The sequence below is a fragment of the Lissotriton helveticus genome, chromosome 4_1 (genome assembly GCF_964261635.1).
Source record: "Lissotriton helveticus chromosome 4_1, aLisHel1.1, whole genome shotgun sequence".
In the NCBI taxonomy this organism is placed as follows: domain Eukaryota; kingdom Metazoa; phylum Chordata; class Amphibia; order Caudata; family Salamandridae; genus Lissotriton; species Lissotriton helveticus.
In genome coordinates this window covers 1,930,195,476-1,930,217,860 of record NC_136063.1, presented here as the reverse complement: position 1 = coordinate 1,930,217,860, position 22,385 = coordinate 1,930,195,476, and the positions used below count along the sequence as shown (strand labels likewise).

Below are 22,385 nucleotides of genomic sequence, written 5' to 3'. Positions count from 1 at the left end.
CTAACTATTGGGCAGGCCTTACAGACCACATCCATCTTTAAGGGAGTGGCCACAGACATTGCATCCCCAGTGACAAGATCTAAGACTAGGGCTCTGATGAAATGGCTGGGTGAGTGGCTAGGAATGAGTGGTTGGAGAAAATGGTCTGCTCTGCCTTTCTTCTGCCACCCTATAGGGCATGGATTGAAGAGGACAATGTTTTTCATAAATAAGTTAACCTGTGTCCAAACTTCCTGCTTTACTTCTATTGCTTTCCACGATGCACAATGTGGACTCCCACATTCCATGCACAGTCTTTCTCTGTCGTTCTCACGCATTAGGGAAGCGTACTCATAGTATTTTGTCCTTTACTCTTTCTCAAGAACATGTGTGACATGCTGCAAAATATATAGCAATTACCAGACAGTTCAACACAAAACTAGATCTATAGCATCTCTATGAAAGTTCATGATTTGACTGCTTCTATACATTTAAATCCTTGCTTTTACAAAGATACATCAGCATAGGCAAACATTTTGTAATATGAGTGTTGTTATTTGCACACAATTAATTACCTGTTGAGAGAATCCACAAAAGAATTGGTACAAAAACTGAGGTAAAATGAAGCAGAGATTCTGAAACACAAAAATTAAAATTGTCTGAATCAATATAGATTTTCTAACTTTCCATACAAGCAAGTGTTACTTCAAGCTTTATTTGATCAACACATTTTTCAACGAGATTACAGGTGAAAGAAATGTAGACATTAAGCTTGATTTGTACGATATATACTGCGAATAGTATTCACGTATGTTTGCTAGGTGCAAAGTCCTACCTTATAAAAGAAATACTGCACAAGGTGGGCGATTCTCACATAGTATAAATGCCCATGTGCTAACAGCAATCTCTTTAAGTGTTTAAACTTTGGAACAGCATAATCGCTGTTTCTTGCTGCTTGGCGGCCTTCTTTTCCTTTTATACCTAAACAGAAAAAAAGGATTACATTAATGTGATGAACTATTTAGAATAGCAAACAGTTGGAAAGCGCTACTTCTGTGGATTCGCAGACCTTAATGGTTCATCACTGGCAGTCCTAATAATTTATCACAGTGTAACTTATTTTTTGCCTAAACAGATATTCTGAGGATGCCATTGTTAGCTTTACCACCCACTAATCAACACCCCGCACTGTCCTGCACCAACACTGCATCTTTGTTGAATATCATGAGCTATTATTTTGATATTCAGTGTCTTAGGTGACTGTCACTTCGGGGAAAAGGGCACTCATAAGTAACTTTGGCACTAGTGATGAGTACATTTTTTGAGTCACAATTCTCGTGCTACTCTGAGTCCGCCACCTCTCCATCCCACCTGCCACCCACTTTGTTTAAGACCCTACATTCATTGCATCTACCAAGGGAAAAGGAAAAGGCTGCTTTCACCACCATCTTGATATTAAAAACTCTGTAGAGCTACATTGTGGTATTGTTTGTGAACGTCTAGACTGTCTGGGTCATGTAGCTCTATAAAACGTGAAAAATATCCTGGAACATCAATTTCTTGTATTGTTTATGTATGCAACATTACAACACTTATCTGCCTCACTGCACCCTATATCATCGACAGCGATGTTACCTTGTTAACAATAACAACTTCTCATACTGACTCTACAGAGCCAGTTGGGCAGCTGTAGACCGCCTATGTGGAGCAATCCTCCTATGGTGACTGACCTGCCTCTCAGGGAATCGGGACAGGATGCTCACTAACTGCCATGACACCAAGTGGCTCATCATTCATAAACACACCAGAAGAAGCAGCAGTAAATATTGTTGCAAACCTTTACACGGTTTATCCCAGCAGGCTGTGCATTCTAAAAGTTGCACTTTGAATGTCTCTCTTCTCCACTTTTAAAATGCCAGAAGAACCACAGTGCTACTATTAAGCCCCCTATCAAATGTGATTCCATGAACTACGCAACATGTAGATTCTAAATAAGAAATATAACTCAGTTGTAATAAATTATCACAAGTTAGTCCTTAGACTCCTCCCTTCTGCTTTAATCAGAAGTGGAACTCGAATAATATTCGTTTCCTAGGTATTCCCGAAGGAGTTGAGGGAGATGACCCAAGGGGGTATATGATCAACCTGGTAAAGACAGCCTTTCCGGAGCTTGAAAGCTGGGATATGAACATTGAACTTCAACGGGCACATCGCTTCCCCCTGGCACTCCCAAAACGTAGCCAGAAGCCAGCTCAGTATCCTAGAGCTATGCTGGTCAACATAGGAAATTTTAGGCTAAGAGAAGCCATTTATGATATTGCGAGGCCCACAAGGAAGAAGGAATTCAACAACTTCTCCTTCTTCGTGCGCCCAGATTTTGCACACGCGACTGTAGAACGCTGGTGGAGGATGAGGCAGCTGATTACTCCATTCGAACAAAAGGGTGCAAAGATATTTCTTCAAAACCCAGCAAGATTAAAAATAATCTATAAAGGCACAACTAAAACCTTTACCAGTGAAGTGCAAGCAGAATCCTACCTGAACGAAATCGGGGGGAATACTAATCAAAAAGCTGGCAAGTAGCAAAAGTCCTGAAAGCCTTTTGAATGAATAAACAAACAACAACAAATCAAAACTCAGGACATAACTCCCACATGTCAGCAAAATAAGTAGATATTGAGCAGAACTTATACTGTAAGGTAGAGGCTCTATTTATATTGTAAAGCAGAAGTTTCTATTTACGTGCCAAAGAAATGTAGGGAATACATCTCTTTGATTCCGGGCCACGGGGCACGTCTGACACGTACTGCCCCAACTGACAACCACACCTGGGAATTTTGTACCCATGGCGTCTCAACGGGGAGGGGGGAGAGCAGAGAGGGTAGGGCACGGGGTGTGAGGAAGGGGGGGATAGTAGGGGTGGGAGGGGAACGGAGGGGAAAGGGCAGAAATGTTGCACAAGGATATGGTGTTTTGTTATTGCCATTACAAGTTTGGGTAGGGAAAAGAACACAAGATATACAGCAAAGTAAAGATAAAACAGACAAATATCAGCATAGGGTCAAAAGTACTAAAGCTATATGGCATGTAGAATAGCCTCGATAAATGTATGTGGGCTGAATGAGCAAAAAAAGAGGTTTAAGGTAGCAGCACTACTTAGAACACTGCACGTTGATTTGGTTTGTCTGCAAGAGACCCACATAGAGGGTACCAACGCACATCTGTTGGGCCAATTAGGGTTCGAAGTTATGGCAAAATCAAATCAAGGGACCAAAACTAGAGGTGTGGCGGTGCTGGGCAGGAGCAGTGACACAATTATAAAGAGGAAAAGAGAAGATAAATGGGGGAGGTGGGTGCTGACCGAGATAGCCTTTAAGGGGGAAATGTTCCCCTTAGCTACAATATATGGGTCCACAGAGGATGATCCAGACGTATTTCAGTACCTGGATGTGGAATTGGCACAATGGCCTGAGCCAATTGTATGCTGCGGTGATTTTAATCTGCATCACCCAATCAGCTCATTTTTGCAGCCAGGCTCACAATATCTAGGCAGGAAAAAGAAAATGTTTAGGGCACTGTCGGATATGGCAACACATAACTCACTGGAAGATCCTTGGGTAAAATGGCATCCTAACTTAGATGGTAGCACTTTCTTCTCCGCTCCTCACCAGGTGTTGGTTAGACTGGATTACTTTCTAATTTCGAATAATCTAATTGCTGAATCAAAAATTGAAAAACAACCCCGAATAATTTCTGATCACAGCCCATTGGTTCGGACGATAAGACTAGGGCATTCCCATAAAAAAGAGGTGCAATGGACTTTTGAAAGGGCGCTGCTGCAAGATAATGGATATCGGGTGTATATGACAAAATGGATCAAGGACTTCTGGGATATAAATAGAGGGACAGCACCCCCAGGGATAGTGTGGGACGCCTTTAAGGCTTGTGTTAGAGGGTAGACGTTAAGCTTTGTATTGTCCGCACAAAAAAAAGAGAAACGGAAGATAGAAGAAATACGACAAAATCTATTGAGGGCCGAAGAAGAATTAGCAGTAGCTATTCAACAACAGGTCCCGATAGAACAAAACATCCTTAAGCTAATATCGCTTAGAGCAGATGCCCTGGAAGGAGTTGCCCAAAAGACGGCCGAGAAATATATGGCTAACAGGGAGAACGCATATGAGCTCAGTGAAAGGGTGGGCCATATTCTAGCTGTGCGGACTAGGCAGAGAGTAGCAGCAGCAGATATTAAAGAAATTACAGATACCCAAGGAAATATGGTAACAGAGATAGGACAGGTAAGGGAGGTCTTTAAACAATTCTTTACAGATCTCTACGCCTCAGATATATCAGCCAGCATGGAAGAGATAGAAAAATATCTGAGCGAGGCGCCTCCTTCGGTGCTCTCCGCAATTGAAAAGGAGTAGTTAGATGCTGGATTCCGGTTAGAGGAACTGGTCACTGCTCTTGGCAGTCTTCCCTCCGGGAAGGCAGCGGGGCCAGACCAGATCCCAGTGGAATTCTTTAAAATATTCCAAACAGTGATCATAGGGGACATGTTTAATATCATGGCAATGGCACAAAAGGGTGAATCCGTCCCTGAGTCCTGGAGTGCAGCCAAAACCATCGTAATACCAAAGAAAGGTAAACCCACAACCGAACCAAGCTCGTACCGCCCTATTACGTTGATGAACACCGATGTCAAGGTCTACTCAAAGATACTAGCTAAAAGACTAGCAGGGGTGGTTGAGGGTTTGGTTAGTCCCTCCCAGCATGGGTTTATCCCAGGAAAAGGAACAAAACAGCACATCAGGCAAGTCATTACCATGTTTGATGCAGCAGGTACCCTAGGAGACCCCATGGCAACGCTGTTTCTAGATGCAGAGAAGGCATTTGATAGGGTCTCCTGGGGATACCTATGGTCAGCCATGAGGTGGAATGGAATTGGGGAGGGCTTCATCAAGGCCATACAGACCCTGTATATCAACCCAATGGCTAAGATTAGGGTCAATAGGGGATACTCGGCAGCAGTCAAGATCTGTAGAGGGACTAGGCAGGGCTGCCCGTCATCCCCCCTCCTGTTTGCACTATACTTGGATCCCTATCTGCGCAGGCTGGAACAGAATCCACAGATTGCCCCGATGAACATGAACGGCTGTGCAATAAAAACCCTTGCGTATGCGGATGACGTTGCCATTTTGACACCTAACCCCTCCGCCGCCATTAGGGAGATTGAAGCAGAGGCGGAATGTTTTGGTCAAATCTCGGGATACAAACTGAACAAATCCAAGACACAGATTGTTGAAAATAGATATTCAGTGTGTAACGACGCTAGAGTAGTTGGTTCAGCCGTGTACTTGTGGGTGGCAATATCAGCACATCTTGATATGGTGGTAGAGATAAATATGGCCCCACTGATGACAAGAGTAAAAACAGATCTAATAAGGATCAACAACTTACACCTATCGTTGATGGGCTGTACTAACGTTATTAAGATGTTGATTCTCCCCAAATTACTTAATTTTTTTAGATCGATCCCTTTATTCTTTGAGAACAGATGGTTTAACACATTAGAGGCAATATGCAACAGATTCATCTGGGCACATGGGAAGACGCGTAGGGCATATAGATACATCACGCTCCCAAGAGAAAGGGGGGGGGGTGGGGAGCACCTGACTTCAGGTTATACTACATGGCAGCTGCCCTACAATATATGCAATGGTTAATAGGAGGAACAGATCTGGATCAAAGAGTTAATAACCTGTCTACGAAAGTATATGCTACGGTGTTAGGGACAGATGCGGGAAATTTCTTTTTAAATTGTATCGATTTTGGCTACTTTAAAAGAACCAGGTTTAAGACACTTTCCGCTGCTGTTAAGATTTGGATTACCTTCTTGAAAAGAAGTAAATTGGGGAAATACAATAGATATATTAGACTCTATAAAAACAGGTCATTTCCTCAAGCAATCTTTGCAGATGAAGTAATGTTAGAATGGGTAAACAATGGTATTGTCCAAATTGGGGACTTATTTGAGGCAGAGGGGATGGTACAGTTCGCAGATCTAAGAACTAAGCATGGTATCAATAACAGAGGCTTTTTCAAGTATCTCCAGGTCAGGAGTTTTTTGAATAATAAAACAGGGGGGACAGTTGGAGCGAGTAGGAATGAGATACTGGAAAAAATTAGACTTTTGGAGGATCGCACCATTAGGTCTTTTTATGCCTGTTTGGTTAAAGGGAAAACTGATTACTTAGGAAAAGTGGGTAATAAATGGGCGGAAAAACTTAACGTGGAAGTAGGGTGGTCCAAGAAATCACTGGACCTAGGCCGTACTATATTGTGTTCATCCTCCATGCAGTCACAACATTATAAAACTTTGTATTCATTATATCATACCCCCGCTAAGATAGCTAAATGGGGTGGGACCATAGGTACAAACTGTCCCCGATGTAACGCTAGCGAAGCTGATATTCACATATTTGCTACCTGCCCTCAACTACATACGCTAGTTAGAGACATCGAGGGTTTTCTAGACAGATCATTGGGGATTCAAATCAAACTTAGCCCAGCTCGGATAATCTTAGGTCTGGGTATGGAAGGAGCCGATACACAGCAGGAATTCCTGTTCGTGGCAATGTCAGTATACAGATTGACCTTAGCAAGGGCATGGCTTGACAAAAATCCACCGGCTCTACAAACCTGGCTGGCTAATCTGTTGAATGCATATAATATGGAGAAGAATATTTATGCACGAAAAGGGAAAAGGGGAAGGACATTAGGGTTAAGAATATGGCAACCTATAAGTAGGTGGAAGGAAGGATTTGGCCGCATGTAGACCCAAGAACGGCTTAATGTTTATTGGTGGTAAAGTAAGAAATATAAATAATGTTTGTGGGAATGTGTAATGAAATGTTTGTATATCTTGTAATAGAGCTTATTTAACTATGAAGCATGAAGTATTAATGCTGAACAATGTATAATGTATAAAGTGTGTGCAACATGGAAAATAATAAATATATTAAATAAAAAAAAATAAAAAGAAGTGGAACTCGAGGCCCAGATGCTCTAATCTTGTGGCAGAGGCGGCATAGTCTGTTGGTGCCGCTCTGCTGAGGAGCAAAGGAGAGCATACCTTGAGTGCCTTGCCTACTAAGGGCCATATATGTGTGCTCTATTTTGTAAGAAGTAATTTCTTGAACGGCTTGAATCAGGAGAGAGAGCAAGTTGACGACTCAGCAAGAGCAGCGATTTTTGGGAACCTGTCGTGGTGGCCGCACCTTGTGAGGAAAGGTTGACCTAAGCGGACAGCAGAACCTGTCCTGTGTTGGCAAATTTTGAACAATGCCATTCTCCTCAAAGATGAGCAGGGCCAACACTTTAACCTTCCCAGTATAGCATGGTTGGCATTCAAATATTGTGCACCTGAGCTCCCATATTCAAGATGGTGCCTACCTCATTTCTTGCAATGTCAGTACTGCCTAGACCATATATAAGGACGACTTGTTTTGAGATGAATGTGGCACAATGCATTCAAACCCTACATTTTATCACCTTCACCAGCTACTTTGATGGGTTTTGGCCCGGATTTTCTGCCCTTCTTATGCAGCTGAACACTTTAAGGAGTTTCATGCTCAGAATCTGCAGAACTCTTTCTCTACTCTTAATTACAGAAGATTTGGTGCCTTCTTTCTCAGTTCCATTTGTTCTTCCTCTGCAATCAGGGGCCAGCATGTTGTCAAAGAAGATTGGGCCCTTTGGCTTTTTCCGCCTAACTATGACCCTCATCAGGAGACACTTAAAACCTTTCATGTGTAAATTCAAATGGAAGGTTTTACCATAGCTACTGAAAGGATTCACTCTTTTCATAGGCAATCCAGAGAGACAAGATGGTCCTTCACAGCGTCCAGCCCTGGACACCTTCAATTCATTATGTTCAAGCCATTGACTCATGGTGTAAGACACTCCCAAGCCAGGTTAGAGGGCCATAGTTTCAGCAACAACATGTTCAGAAATATCTTACATAGGAAAACCAAAAACCTAAAGTATACCTGTCAAACCCTTTAGTAGTTTTGCACCTATATGCCATGAACGGTGCAAGGATCCACGTGTCAAAACAAGTAAAACAGTTATGAAAATAAAAGATTTAACGGCCAAACCTATTTAATGAAGTGTTACATGTAAACGATTGTTATGCAATTTAAAAAAATTGTAAATTGCAGATATCGGGCTACGTCACTATTAATCAAATATTGCAAAAGCAGCAGGAAGGGAATTGGCTGCCAGTCTACTTTTACAAAAACATTTGTCAAAAATGTTTGCATTTGCATACCCCCCGTGCAGGAGGCCATCTTTACATGTTTTTGCAATAAAGGTTTACAAAAATATAAAAAGATGGCTGCCCATGTATGCATGCACGTGTACAGGCAGATGTATTTTAATGTTTCTCAAATAAAGGTTTACAGAAAACTGAAAGATGCCTTTCTTGTGTGCACATTTACATGCATGTACATGTGACTATCTTTAAGTGGACATAGATGGCCGCCAATGCATATTCAATGGTGAGCACGCAACAGTGGCCATATTTAAATGGATTAGAAGCCCATTCACAAAGATGGACCTTACACATGTTACGGGTGGGAACAACATTAAGCTCGCCATCTGCCTCTTAAGTGGCAGGTGCTGGGAAATGAATAAAGGGGCAAGCAGAGGCAGAAGGACTCTTTTTAGTGAGTAGAAAAGGAGAGGAGGTATAAAAGAAGGGGTGGTCGAAGCAGAGGTCAGATAGAGAGAGGGAGAATAAATAGTCCCTTCCCCAGCACTGGAAAGTAAAGTCTGATACAAGCAGCTGAAGGATATATCAGTCAATAAAAACACCAAGACTAAAATTCTCCTTGGTGGTAGAAAAACAAGAATAGGGAGGAAAGCCATTTCAGCAGGAGCAGGGAATTGAGATAGACAATAATGGCACCTCGACGCTACATCACCGGACGTCGCCTTCCTCACGGAAACCTGGATGAACGCCTCCTCTGCACCCGACATCGCCATCGCCATCCCGGACGGGTACAAGATCATCAGGAGGGACCGCATCAACCAGACCGGAGGTGGCATCGCCATCGTCCACAGGAACACCATCCGCATCACGACCGACGCCAACGACTCCTTCGCCGCAGCCGAACATCTCCACTTCCAGATTCACACCGACCCTAAGACGACCCTCAGAGGCACCCTCGTCTACAGACCCCCGGGACCACGCACACAATTCAGCGAAGACATCACAGACTTCATCAGCCCGCACGCCCTCCCCTCCACTGACTACATCCTCCTCGGGGACCTCAACTTCCACCTGGAGAACAACAAGGACCGCAACACCACCGCCCTGCTGGAAAACCTCGCCAACCTCGGACTCAAGCAACTGGTCAACACCCCCACCCACTACGCCGGCCACACGCTTGATCCCGTCTTCTCTTCCAGCAAGTACATCACCTTCAGCCACGCCACCGGACTCCACTGGACCGACCACAGCTGCGTCCACTTCAGCTTCAAAAGATCCACGACCCACCACCACCCGCAACAGGTACCTCACAGGAATTGGAGAAAGATCACCGCAGACCAGCACACCACCTCCCTCAGCCAGAGCCCACCCGCCAACACAACGGACCCCAACGAAGCAGCCCGCAACTTCACACAGTGGCTGACCGCCTGCGCCGACGACCTCGCGCCACTAAAGAACCCTCCCAGCAGACCCAGAAGCAAGAAGGCATCCTGGTTCACCGACGACCTCAAGGACTCCAAGAAGACCTGCCGCACCCTCGAGAAAGCCTGGCTCCTCGACCGGACCACCGACAACATGACCGCCCTCAAACACGCTACCCGCAAGCACCACCAGCTCATCCGCACCACCAAGAAGAAATCCCTGAAGGAACGACTGGACAACAACGCCCACGACAGCAAAGAGCTCTTCACTATCGTCAAGGAGTTCTCCAACCCCAGCACCGGCACCAACGACATCACTCCGTCAAAAGACCTCTGCGACTCCCTCGCCTCGTTCTTCCACCGCAAGATCGCTGACATCCACAACAGCTTCGGTGCCCGACCCACGCACCCAACCGTCGAACCAATGCCCCCCACGCCACCCTTCGCACCTGGACCACGGTGACCACCGAAGACACAGCCCGCACGATGAACACCATCCACTCCGGATCACCGACCGACCCCTGCCCACACCACGTCTTCAACAAGGCCGACTCCACCATCGCACCCCAACTCCGGAACATCATCAACGCCTCCTTCAACACCGCCACCTTCCCGGAGAGCTGGAAGCACGCCGAGATCAGCGCCCTCCTGAAGAAACCTACAGCGGACCCCACCGATCTCAAAAACTTCCGCCGCATCTCGCTCCTCCCTTTTCCTGCTAAAGTCATCGAGAAGATCGTCAACAGACAGCTGACCGCCTTCCTCGAGACGAACGGATCCCTCGACCCCTCGCAGTCCGGCTTCAGAGCCAACCACAGCACCGAGACCGCCCTCATCGCAGCCACCGACGACATCCGGACCCTGCTCGACAAGGGGGAAACAGTGGCCCTAATCCTCCTGGACCTCTCCGCTGCGTTCGACACGGTCCGCCACCGCACCCTAGTCCAGCGCCTCAGCAACATCGGTATCCAAGAGAAGGCACTGGAGTGGATCATCTCGTTCCTCGCCGGAAGAACACAAAGAGTCCGCATCCCCCCGTTTCGCTCCGAGGCCACCGAATTCATCTGCGGCGTCCCGCAAGGATCTTCACTCACCCCCACCCTCTTCAACATCTACATGAAACCTCTCGCAGCCATCGCACGCCAGCACAACCTCAACATCATCTCTTACGCCGACGACACCCAGCTGATCCTCTCCCTCACCAGAGACCCCGACACCGCCAGAACCTGCCTACACGAAGGGAAGAAAGACGTCGCCGAGTGGATGAAGGACATCCGCCTGAAACTGAACTCGGACAAGACGGAAGTCCTCATCCTGGGATCTTCGCCCTCCGCCTGGGACGACTCCTGGTGGCCCCCAGCCCTGGGCACCGCACCCAAGCCAACCGACCACGCACGCAACCTGGGCTTCATCCTGGACCCCTCCCTCTCGATGACCAGACAAGTCAACGCCGTCTCCTCATCGTGCTTCAACACCCTGCGTATGCTTCGCAAGATCTTCCGCTGGATCCCGACCGAGACCAGGAAGACTGTCACCCAGGCACTCGCCACCAGTCGACTGGACTACGGAAACGCCCTCTATGCCGGAACCACAGCCAAGCTACAGAAAAGACTCCAGCGCATCCAGAACGCCTCCGCCCGACTCATCCTGGATGTACCCCGACGCAGCCACATCTCCAGCCACCTGAGGAACCTGCACTGGCTCCCCGTCGACAAGAGGATCACATTCCGGCTCCTCACCCACGCATACAAGTCTCTCCACGACCTGGGCCCCAAGTACCTCAACGACCGCCTGACCTTCTACACGCCCACCCGCCAGCTACGGTCCACCAGCCTCGCCCTTGCAGCCGTACCACGCATCCGAAGAGCCACCGCCGGAGGAAGATCCTTCTCTTACCTGGCTGCCAAGACTTGGAACTCCCTCCCCATCCACCTTCGGCTGACCCAGGACCATCTCGCCTTCAGGAAACAACTCAAGACCTGGCTGTTCGAGCAGTAGCATACCCCTCCCCCCAAGCGCCTTGAGACCCTCCCGGGTGAGTAGTGCGCTATACAAATGGCATGATTGATTTATTGATTGAATCATGATCAAGGGGCTGACTGAAATCTCACTGTAAGTGTATGTAATGTATTGGACACAATAGGTTCAAGACAGACCTCCTTCAAATGATGTATTAGAGGATTCATGTATCCTGGAGCCTATATTGGGTAAATTAAATTCTGAAAGGATACAGCTAAAATTCCAACAACACTGTCATCAAGGGCTTTGGAGGTAGCCTAGCTTCACACAATTGGAATTCATCACAAAACTCAAGAATTCATGGTGTAAAGTATTTTATTTTAGAAACAAAATAACCTGCTAAAGTATCACACAATTTATGGGTGGCAAATATGAGCTGGAAAAGTGCTGATGATGCTAGGATGGCGGAAAGGAAGGCCGCCGCTGGGCCGGCGGTAGCAACCGCCGTACCGGTGGCGGACATCCGCCCACGATCGAAACCCTGAGAACCGCTGGGCCGATTAGCATTGCGGTCATGCCCGCATCGGTGAGATTTTCTGCCTGCCACTTTTCCGCCGGTTGCAGTTCCCCCGCTTGCCTGGCGGGCGGAGCTGGACCGCTACAATTGTGGCACATCAGGGCCAAGCACTGCCGGCACGATTATGATGCCGGCGGTAGCCAGCCTTTCCGCAATGGTGGGACCGTGGAAAGGCATGCGGAGAATGTCTCCGGGGGTCCATTGCGGGCCCCCAATGTATTAGGGGGTGTGGGTGCACTGGGGGGAGTATGTCCCTATACCAGGTGGCAGGCACTGTGCAGTGCCTGCCACACAGTGCAGGGACATGCAGGACATACTTTTTTGGAGAGCGCGGCGGTGCTGTTGGCAGCAGCAACCACCGCAATGTTAACTGCTGTGATCTGATCGCCGCGGTCGGATTTCGACTGCAGAGCATACTAATTGGACCAAGGGTTTTCCCACGGTTCTATCGGGTGGTGTTTTCCCACTACCATTGGAGTGATTTTCCGACCGCCTTCCTAATAGACCCCTAAGTGTCTTTAATCACTGAAAAGACCTTATACAAACTCCTGGGGAGCTGGGTGGTTTCCCCCGCTACTATGCATATATCAAATCGAAAATCTCAGACTTAGTTCATGAGGTGCTTACAGCAGCGCTCGGAGACACAAAGAAGCATTTACTGCCCTGAGTTTCTGAGTTCTGCTTTCTGCAGTTCATGCACTGACTCGGAGGTGTTTAAAGTTAATTTGCGCACTGAAGATGAGAAAAACAAATTGACCCCTTTCTGCATCTGTGAAGCGCACAGAATGAGATATTGATACAGCCTCCTTTGTCAATTAATGAATTACAGTACCACTGATGGCAAAGTAAACTTAATTTTTACTGTTGATAATATAATGGCCAAACTTGCCCCAGTAAATATTAGATACTGACCTTTTTTCTAACCTTATACAAACCTCACTTTATCAAGTGGAAGAGTCAAAGATTGAAAACACGCATACACTATATGGAGAAGGGATTCTTAAAATTTCACAACAAAATATTTTTTTCTGTCCTCACAATCCTTTATGTCCTACATTGCACTAATAATTTCACTGATAAACACCTACTTACCTATACCGACATGTGCTTCTAGGATCATACTAACATCGTTTGCACCATCACCGATAGATAACGTAATAGGGCTGCCCTTTGTGTTCTTCACCATCTTCACGATCTATTAAAAACAAAATAAAACATATAGATAAATATGTAAAAAAATAAACTCCCGAGTAGATTCACACTGCCTGCGCCCTTCATTCCTGGTTCACAACAGCTTTCAGGTAGCGCCCAATATTTCAACCAAGTTGCTCCTCAGACAAATAAACATCAGCACTACAGAGGGGGATATCATGCAAAATGATTTGTTGTAGGCAAAAATAACATAAATGGATAAACGTGTTTCATCAAAAGCCTTCTTGACACCTATGGTAGATGTTTACTTAACTCAGATGAAGAGTTACTGGTACACCTACAGGAATGAACTGCTAGCTGTGTAGTCAGTATCCATTATAGCTTTTTTCCTCCAGAATGGTTTTAGTATGAATTTTAATAATCAGTGTGCTTTGATTATTATTTTCTTTTTTCTGTTTTTAGTGGGGATTGCATCTGCACATAATTCTTGGTCCTGCAATAGGACAGGATAGTGTGACTATTGTCTGATCAACTACAGAATGCAGATGACATTACCACGTGCTTTTAATTTCCCTTTTTGGTATTGATTCTGGCTGTGTTGCCCGCATGGGTTTGATTTACCTTGTCGTCTTGTGCTTTATATTGATCAGTCAGAAAAGAACTGAAGAATGTTTCATTAGAGGAGGGTGACTAATGTGCACTAGTGAGGGTGGCTAATGTGCACTAGAGGATGGTGACTAATTTGCACTAGAGGATAGTGACTAATGTGCACTAGAGAATGGTGACTAATGTGCTCTAGAGAATGGTGACTAATGTGCTCTAGAGAATGGTGACTAATTTTCACTAGAGGATGGTGACTGATGTGCACTACAAATGAATGTATTCTTTTTTTTAGTTTTGTATAGCACAAACTCGACCCAAAGGTATCAGAGCGCTATACATGAGCACCAGTTTTGTTACAGAAGGAGAAATTAAAATTTTGGTAGGCATAGGGAGATAAGTGATCTGCCCAGAATCACAGGATGTTGAGCGTCCCAGCCAAGACTGGAACCCAGTTCCCCAGCTTCGATGTTATATATATATATATATATATATATATATATATGTATATATTACCTACTGGCGGTCGCCAGTAGGTATATATAGTTAGGATTTTTTCTCTATGGGATTTTTGAAAATTCTATGTCTAATAACTTGGGCGTTTGTGGACGGAATTGGCTGAAATTTTCAGGAAAATGGCACATTTTGTTTCTGAGCAGCCCTTAAAAATTTGGGGGGGGGTTCGTCAAGGGGGGGCCGAGAAAAAAGGGGGGTCCCAAAACGTGTTTTTAACATTGAGTTTTCCATAGGGCGGTTGGCCTCACTTTTAGCCCGAACGGCTGAATGGATTTGCACGAAACTTGGCAAAATTGTAGGGACTGGTAGCCCGATGTGCCTTTTGTAGGTCTCAATATATGTGCTCCAGTGGATTTTGAGAAATTAACGTTTAAAAAAAGATATATATCTGTAACAGCGGACCTGGCAGCGTCCCAGGACGCGTACTTTACGCGCAACGGAGCTTTGTGAAGCGAAGCTGATTGGTTCTCCGGCGTCTGTCAACATTCCAAACAGTCCGTAGCGGCCGCCATCTTGTCTCTCGGTAGGATCGAGAGACAAGAGGAGGCCAAAGCGAAGGGGCAAATGACCATAAGGGGGCATAGTACATTGTCGCTCACCCCCTAGGTTTGATGTGGAGGTTTTAAAAGGGCCCCGCGGGGCAAAAAAAAATAAAAATAATAATAATCGAACAGCTGAATGGATTTGCACGAAACTTGGCAAAATTGTAGGGACTGGTAGCCCGATGTGCCTTTGCTAGATCTCAATATATGTGCTCCAGTGGATTTTGAGAAATTAACGTTCAAAAAAAGATATATATCTGTAACAGCGCACCGCTTCGCGTACTTTTCGCGTTACGGAGCTTTGCGAAGCGAAGCTGATTGGCTCTCCGGTGTCTGTAAACATTCCAAACAGTCCGTAGCGGCCGCCATCTTGTCTCTCGGTAGGATCGAACAGCTGAATGGATTTGCACGAAACTTGGCAAAATTGTAGGGACTGGTAGCCCGATGTGCCTTTGCTAGGTCTCAATATATGTGCTTCAGTGCATTTTGAGAAATTAACGTTCAGAAACAAGATATATATCTGTAACAGCGCTCCGCTTCGCGGAGATAAAATTATATGTGTATTACCTAGCTGTTGCTAACACCAGTTAGCGACGGCTAGTAGAATATAGCGACCATCTTGGGCCCCACTTTGCATGTGAGTGATATTTATCACTAATGACATGCAAAGTGGGCATGCCAAGATGTTAGCGACTGGAAACAGTCGCTAACATCGCTATCTCCTATTATCAACTTTTGGAAATATTCGAGATAAGCGCGAATATCTCCAAAAGCTACCACCTGCCCTGAGCAGTTCTTAGCCATGTTATCCAATGGGAGGTGGATAACATGGCTAAGAGCATTAGCTCGGTAATGCATGAATATCGCTGAGTTTTCAGCGATATTAATGCATTGCGGTCGTTTTTTATCGTATTTCCGATAAACCTTGATAATAGCAAGGTTTATCTGCGATAATTTCTGACGGTAAAAAAATCGTTGCTAAGCATCGTTAGGGATAAATATCGCTTAACTTTGGTAATATGCCCCAACGTCTGTTAACGTTCGATTCGAAGGAAATCAGGAAGTGTTGAAAAACATTGTCTGCGCCATCTTGTCTTTTTTCAAATGCCACACTTTTGTCGTGCACGGCAGCCATTTTAGATGCCTTGACCAGACCCACTCTGTGCACGCTGTCGATCCTTAGCATGGCTCCCCACCCTCGCAAGCATCTCCCCCAGGCAGTGGTCACCCCCGCTCTCTGTCTTATGCATGGGTAATAAACCTCCCCCCATCTGCGCTGCTCTTCCCTGAGAATCACACCCTGTGCCCGCCCGACACCTCCCTTTCGCCCTATTCACTACCGCACCCTCTGACACTCCTTTTCCTCTGTGTCCGATTGTCCAGGCTGGTCCTAGGGTATCAGCTAGCCCTGCAGATGTAGTTTATGGCCACAGCTGTAAAGAATCACCCCTCTTCAAAGGAGTTATAGTAGATCAAGGCCCACACTCGATGAGATCCGTCACAGCAGAAGCGTTGCTATTATCTGAAAACCATCCTGTATTGTGATTGGGGAGGGGACCGAGCCTGAAGCGGAAGATTCCAGGGATGACTCTTTGTACATCAAAGTTTTTACAATTATGTGTCACATTAAAAATATATAGCACTCCGACAAAGTAGTAAGATTATAAAACTTTAATAATTTATAAATATATACAAGAAAACAAAAATAGTAATAACATATAAACATTTTTAGGGAAAAACAACGAAGTAGCGGTCGGCTGTGCGAATAGTCCCAACGCAGCACAACGTCCAGATTTCCGGCGTGGGGCGTCGCGGGGGGTGGGTCATCAGTAGCAAACTGTTGTGCGAATAGTTCCAAGGCAGCAGAACGCGCTGAAATCTAGATGACACGAAAGTGATGTCTAGTAAGTTGCCACCCAGCAAATAACGGCATGGGGCGTCGCGGGGGGTGGGTCATCAGTAGCAAACTGTTGCGCGAATAGTTCCAAGGCAGCAGAACGATGGCACCAAGGTGATGTCCAGTAAGTTGCCGCACTGGTTTTGGTATCCTACAATGCTGCTCCGAATAACGGCGTGGGGCGCTCCGGGGGAGGCGGCGTGAACGGGCCTCTCCAGGTGGAGTGTCATCTGTTGTAGTGGGGCGCCCCTTTACCGTTTCAGTTGCCATTCCGTCCGTTTTTGGTCCACTGTGTCAAAAGCCGCAATTCAGCTGAGTTGCGCCCACTCTTGCGGTGCAGCGATAGGCGGCTGTCACAGGACTCTCAAAATGGCGGCAGGCTGTTTCCTTTTTGGGCCTGGTCCACTGAAATGGCCCTGGGACACCTTGGAAATCGGACGCTTGTCTGCTAGGTCTTGGACCCCATTCTCGAAAGCGTCCCCTCCGCCTTGAGAATTCATCAAAAGTTTTGGGGGCTCCGACTCCTGCAGGCTTCTGGTGGGGAGCGGCTGCCATGATTGCTCGCGGAATGACCACGACTGAGCTACGAGATGGTGGTGCTCTCATGCTGACGCCAGCTTCAGTCTGAAACATCCAGAAACAAGGTGGGGCTTTCATCGTTTGGGAAAAAAAAAAGTTTTCATCCAATGAAAAGTGTTGTTTTTAGGTCACATGATCAAGCCTTCCATCATTAGGAAACCAAAAGTAAAATGAACCAATGAAAAGTTTTATAAACAAGTCACATGACCTGTTATGCGGCATAGGGTGTAAAATGCGGAGAAAATACGTTGGCACGTGAGGCGGCGTCAGTAGCGGACCGATGTGCGAATAGGCCGAAGGCAACACAACGCGCCAAGATCCGGATGGCACCGAGGTGGTGTCCAGCAAGTTGCAGCACTGGTGTGGCCATCCTACAATGCTGAAAGTCGGCGTGGGGCGCCCCGTTGGCCTGTGAGTTTGCGTCAGTAGCGGACCGATGTGCGAATAGGCCGAAGGCAGCACAACGCGCCAAGATCCGGATGGCACCGAGGTGGTGTCTAGTAAGTTGCCGCACTGGTGTGGCCATCCAACAATGCTGAAAGTCGGCGTGGGGCGCCCCGTTGGCCTGTGAGTTTGCGTCAGTAGCGGACCGATGTGCGAATAGGCCGAAGGCAGCACAACGCGCCAAGATCCGGATGGCACCGAGGTGGTGTCTAGTAAGTTGCCGCACTGGTGTGGCCATCCTACAATGCTGAAAGTCGGCGTGGGGCGCCCCGTTGGACTGTGAGATGGCGTCAGTAGCGGACCGATGTGTGAATGGGGCCGAAGGCAGCGCAACAATATTTTCGGAATAGAAGACACCACTAGGCGCTGAGATTCCAAGATCCGGATGGCACCGAGGTGGTGTGTAGCAAGTTGCCGCACTGGTGTGGCCATCCTACAATGCTGAAAGTCGGCGTGGGGCGCCCCGTTGGCCTGTGAGTTTGCGTCAGTAGCGGACCGATGTGCGAATAGGCCGAAGGCAGCACAACGCGCCAAGATCCGGATGGCACCGAGGTGGTGTCTAGTAAGTTGTCGCACTTCTGTGGCCATCCTACAATGTTGAAAGTCGGCGTGGGGCGCCCCGTTGGCCTGTGAGATGGCGTCAGTAGCGGACCGATGTGCGAATGGGGCCAAAGGCAGCGCAACAATATTTTCTGATTTGAAGACACCACAAGGCGCTGAGATGCCAAGATCCGGATGGCACCGAGGTGGTGTCTAGCAAGTTGTGGCACTGGTGTGGCCATCGTACAATGGTAAAAGTCGGCGTGGGGCGCCCTGTTGGCCTGTGAGATGGTGTCAGTAGCGGACTGATGTGTGAATGGGGCCAAAGGCAGCGCAACAATATTTTCTACAATATTTTCGGAGTAGAAGACACCACAAGGCGCTGAGATGCCAAGATCCGGATGGCACCGAGGTGATGTCTAAGTTGCGGACCGATGTGCGAATGGGGCCAAAGGCAGCTCAACAATATTTTCTGAAGAGAATACACCACAAGGCGCTGAGATGCCAAGATCCGGATGGCACCGAGGTGATGTCTAAGTTGCGGACCGATGTGCGAATGGGGCCAAAGGTAGCGTAACAAGATTTTCTGTATGGAAGATACCACTAGGCGTTGAGATGCCAAGATTCGGATGGCACCGAGGTGATGTCTAGCAAGTTGTGCCACTGGTGTGGCCATCGTACAATGGTAAAAGTCGGCGTGGGGCGCCCTATTGGCCTGTGAGATGGTGTCAGTAGCGGACTGATGTGCGAATGGGGCCAAAGGCAGCGCAACAATATTTTCTGACTGACACCACAAGGCGCTGAGATGCCAAGATCCGGATGGCACCGAGGTGATGTCTAAGTTGCGGACTGATGTGCGAATGGGGCCAAAGGCAGCGTAACAATATTTTCTGTATGGAAGATACCACTAGGCGTTGAGATGCCAAGATTCGGATGGCACCGAGGTGATGTCTAGCAAGTTGGTGTGGTCATCCTACAATGCTGAAACTCGGCGTGGGTCATCCCATTAGCCTGTGAGATGGCGTCAGTAGCGGACCGATGTGCGAATAGGCCGAAGGCAGCACAACGCGCCAAGATCCGGATGTCACCGTGGTGGTTTCATAGTTGAGAGGCACTTCATCTGCAGTGGGGCGCCGAGATCCGGATGGCACCGAGGTGATGTCTAGCAAGTTGCTGTACTGGTGTGGTCATCCTACAATGCTGAAATGTAGTGGGGCGCCCATTTACCGTTTCAGTTGCCATTCAGCTGAGTTTCGGCTGCTCTTGATGCTACAGCGACAGGCGGCTGCAAGAGGACTCTCAAAATGGCGGCCTGTTCTTTGGATTTGGGCCTGGTCCACTAAAATGGCCCTGGGACACCTTAGAACTTGGACGCTCGATTTTTTTTTCCTTTCCTGTACATGCAAAAAAAGGTAAATGCCCGGTACGTTACACGCTTCATCTGCCACGATGAACTCTCCAGAGGAACCGAAAAAAAATATAGTTGTGGTAACTATACCATGCATCGTCATATGGAGAGGTGGCACCAATTAATTATAGTGCTGCATAAAAGAGAGATTTGGAGGAGAACCCCTGACCTGCTAGTACATTCATCAAAGAAGTGGCACTGAGAGCTTCAGAGGCAAGGGAAACGGTCCCAAATATTTAGAAGAACTTTGGAAAGATTAAAATGACATGTTTAGATTGTGGTAAATTAATTTCATGTGGACAGATGAGTGTTACTCTAATAAATACAGCATATGAACATCATCATAGTCGATGGTTGGTAGAGACATTTTGACTATATCCTGGACCTGCCCGTCCTCGCCCAAAATGGCGCCGGAATAAATGGGACTCGTAACTCCTTGTTGTGTACTGGTTGCAGAACCTTGAAATCACGAGATACGTATGCAGTTTTGAAGCACATGGCGGGCGGGGACGAGAATTGATTGAATATTTCGACATCCCTATTGATATTAAGTTCTGATGTGTTATTGATTACTGTACTGTTGAAAGTTCGAATTAACGTCACCCATGGTACTTACCCGCAAATGTATATCTAGATAATTTTATTGTAACTGGCCCTGTCGTATTTTAATTATAAAATGTACGTCCACCGATTCCGTAACTGTTAGACACCTTAGTTCTTGCAACCTAATGGCCCGCCCGTTACGTTCCTCTACAGTGTAAATGTCTATTCATCATATACGATTACAGTTTGCTCCGTGGCAGGCCCACGTGGTTATAGGCTCGTATTTGTATAATGAAATTTTCACAATAAAGGTTTTTAAAAGAAAACATGGTAGTAGTATATACATTGGTAAAGTTTTTAATAATAGTCACTGTTTTAGAATCATTAAAAGGCAAGTGAAATAAAGCAGACCAATTACATGAAGGGTAAAAGGTATAATACGAAGGAACGCAGTAAAGATAAATGGTCAAGGGCTGTTGTGTTTTCTATTCCTGCAACATAAAGTGATCGCTAAGAATCTCATATTCAGGCGTATCGGCGACTAAGACAGCAGGTCGACCCTCTTTTGCTCAACGGCTCCGTCATGGGACGAAGAAACGCTCTTTTTCTCGAAAAAAGAATATATTTTACTTGCAGGACAGTTGTAAAATTTCCGGGAAAGTACATTAGCCTGGAACATTATAACATATATTTAAGAAAAAATAATGTTCGGAAGTAATTAAAAGCGTAATTTTTAGGTGATATGACCAAGGCTTTCATCATTAGAATAAGAAAAGTAAAATGAACCAATGAAAAGTTTTATTAACAAGTCACATGACTTGTTATGCTTACGTTACGCGCTGCGCGCCCCGGATGACTTCCGGATGCGCTAACGCGGCGCTTCATATGACGCATTACGCGACAACGCAGGTCCAGAATATAGTCAAAATGTCTCCACCAACCAGCGGTCGAAACACAACCCCTTTCAGCAGGCTAAATAGTTCTGTTAAATGACAACAGAAGGGACAGGCAACAAGAACCATCAGTCAAAGAGGGGAGGGCTAGTTCTTCTCTACCGGGTTACATTGGGGCGCTACCGGAACTGATCGAATTGGTAGTCTACAGTGTTTCTGGATGTTTCAGACTGAAGCTGGGGTTAGCATGAGAGCACCACCATTTCGTAGCTCCGTTGTGGCCATTCCGCAACCAATCATGGCAGCCGCTCTTTATCGTTATTTTGGGCGGGGTGGGTGGCGGAGCCGAGCTGTTTTGCAGCCATCATTGTGTGGAGTTCAGTTCATCTCACTAGTTTTGTATTTGTCATGAGGGGTTGTTCCTAATGTTTCTATTTTAGCGAGGTCAAAAAGAGATCCCATTAGGGGCCTACTGATTTTGCTCGATTCCTTTTCTTTTTTTTTTTACACGATTTTTCGTTATCTGCAAAGACTAAACAGAGTATTGCGACTCTGTGTTTGTTTGTAAATAGAGAATGAACCAAAGAGAACTAATTCTAAAACAGTAAATACTTGGATAACAATCAATCAAATGGAGAGAGAAGCAGGCACGACGGATTACAACGGGGGCAAAGGCCTGCGTTAACTACCTTTCACTATCTGCAAAGAGAGAGTACTCCTAATAGAAATGAGGGGGGGGGGCACCATTCAAAGCAGATCAGTGTGCATAAACACGAAAATGTTTTCACTTACCACGTACTTGACATTCGACAGCTTATGATATTTGCTATTAAAAAACCATTGAAATTCACTGAAAAAACCATAGGTTATAGACCATATATAGTTAGGAATTAGCATTTACAAAACCTTGAAAATTCACTGAAAAAACCATAGGTTATAGACCATATATAGTTAGGAATTAGCATTTAAAAAGCCTTATTTTACTCACACAAAACCATTGAAATTCCATATATAGTTAGTTGCACTAACTATATATCGCGCACCCGCAATCCACTGCTGA

General features: G+C 46.3%; 1 protein-coding gene across 5 annotated transcripts in view; it reads right to left on the bottom strand.

Annotated features, from left to right (window-relative positions):
• The window catches only part of ATP11C (ATPase phospholipid transporting 11C (ATP11C blood group)), a 905,856-nt gene that overhangs the window by 134,165 nt on the left and 749,306 nt on the right, over nt 1–22,385 (bottom strand). For all 5 annotated transcript variants that reach the window (XM_078688608.1, XM_078688607.1, XM_078688609.1 and 2 more), the window contains exons 21-23: nt 13,304–13,406; nt 815–960; nt 555–614 (exon numbers count right to left, since the gene is read on the bottom strand). In XM_078688608.1, coding sequence (XP_078544734.1) covers nt 555–614; nt 815–960; nt 13,304–13,406 — 309 coding nt within the window. The remainder of the gene's footprint in view (nt 1–554; nt 615–814; nt 961–13,303; nt 13,407–22,385) is intronic.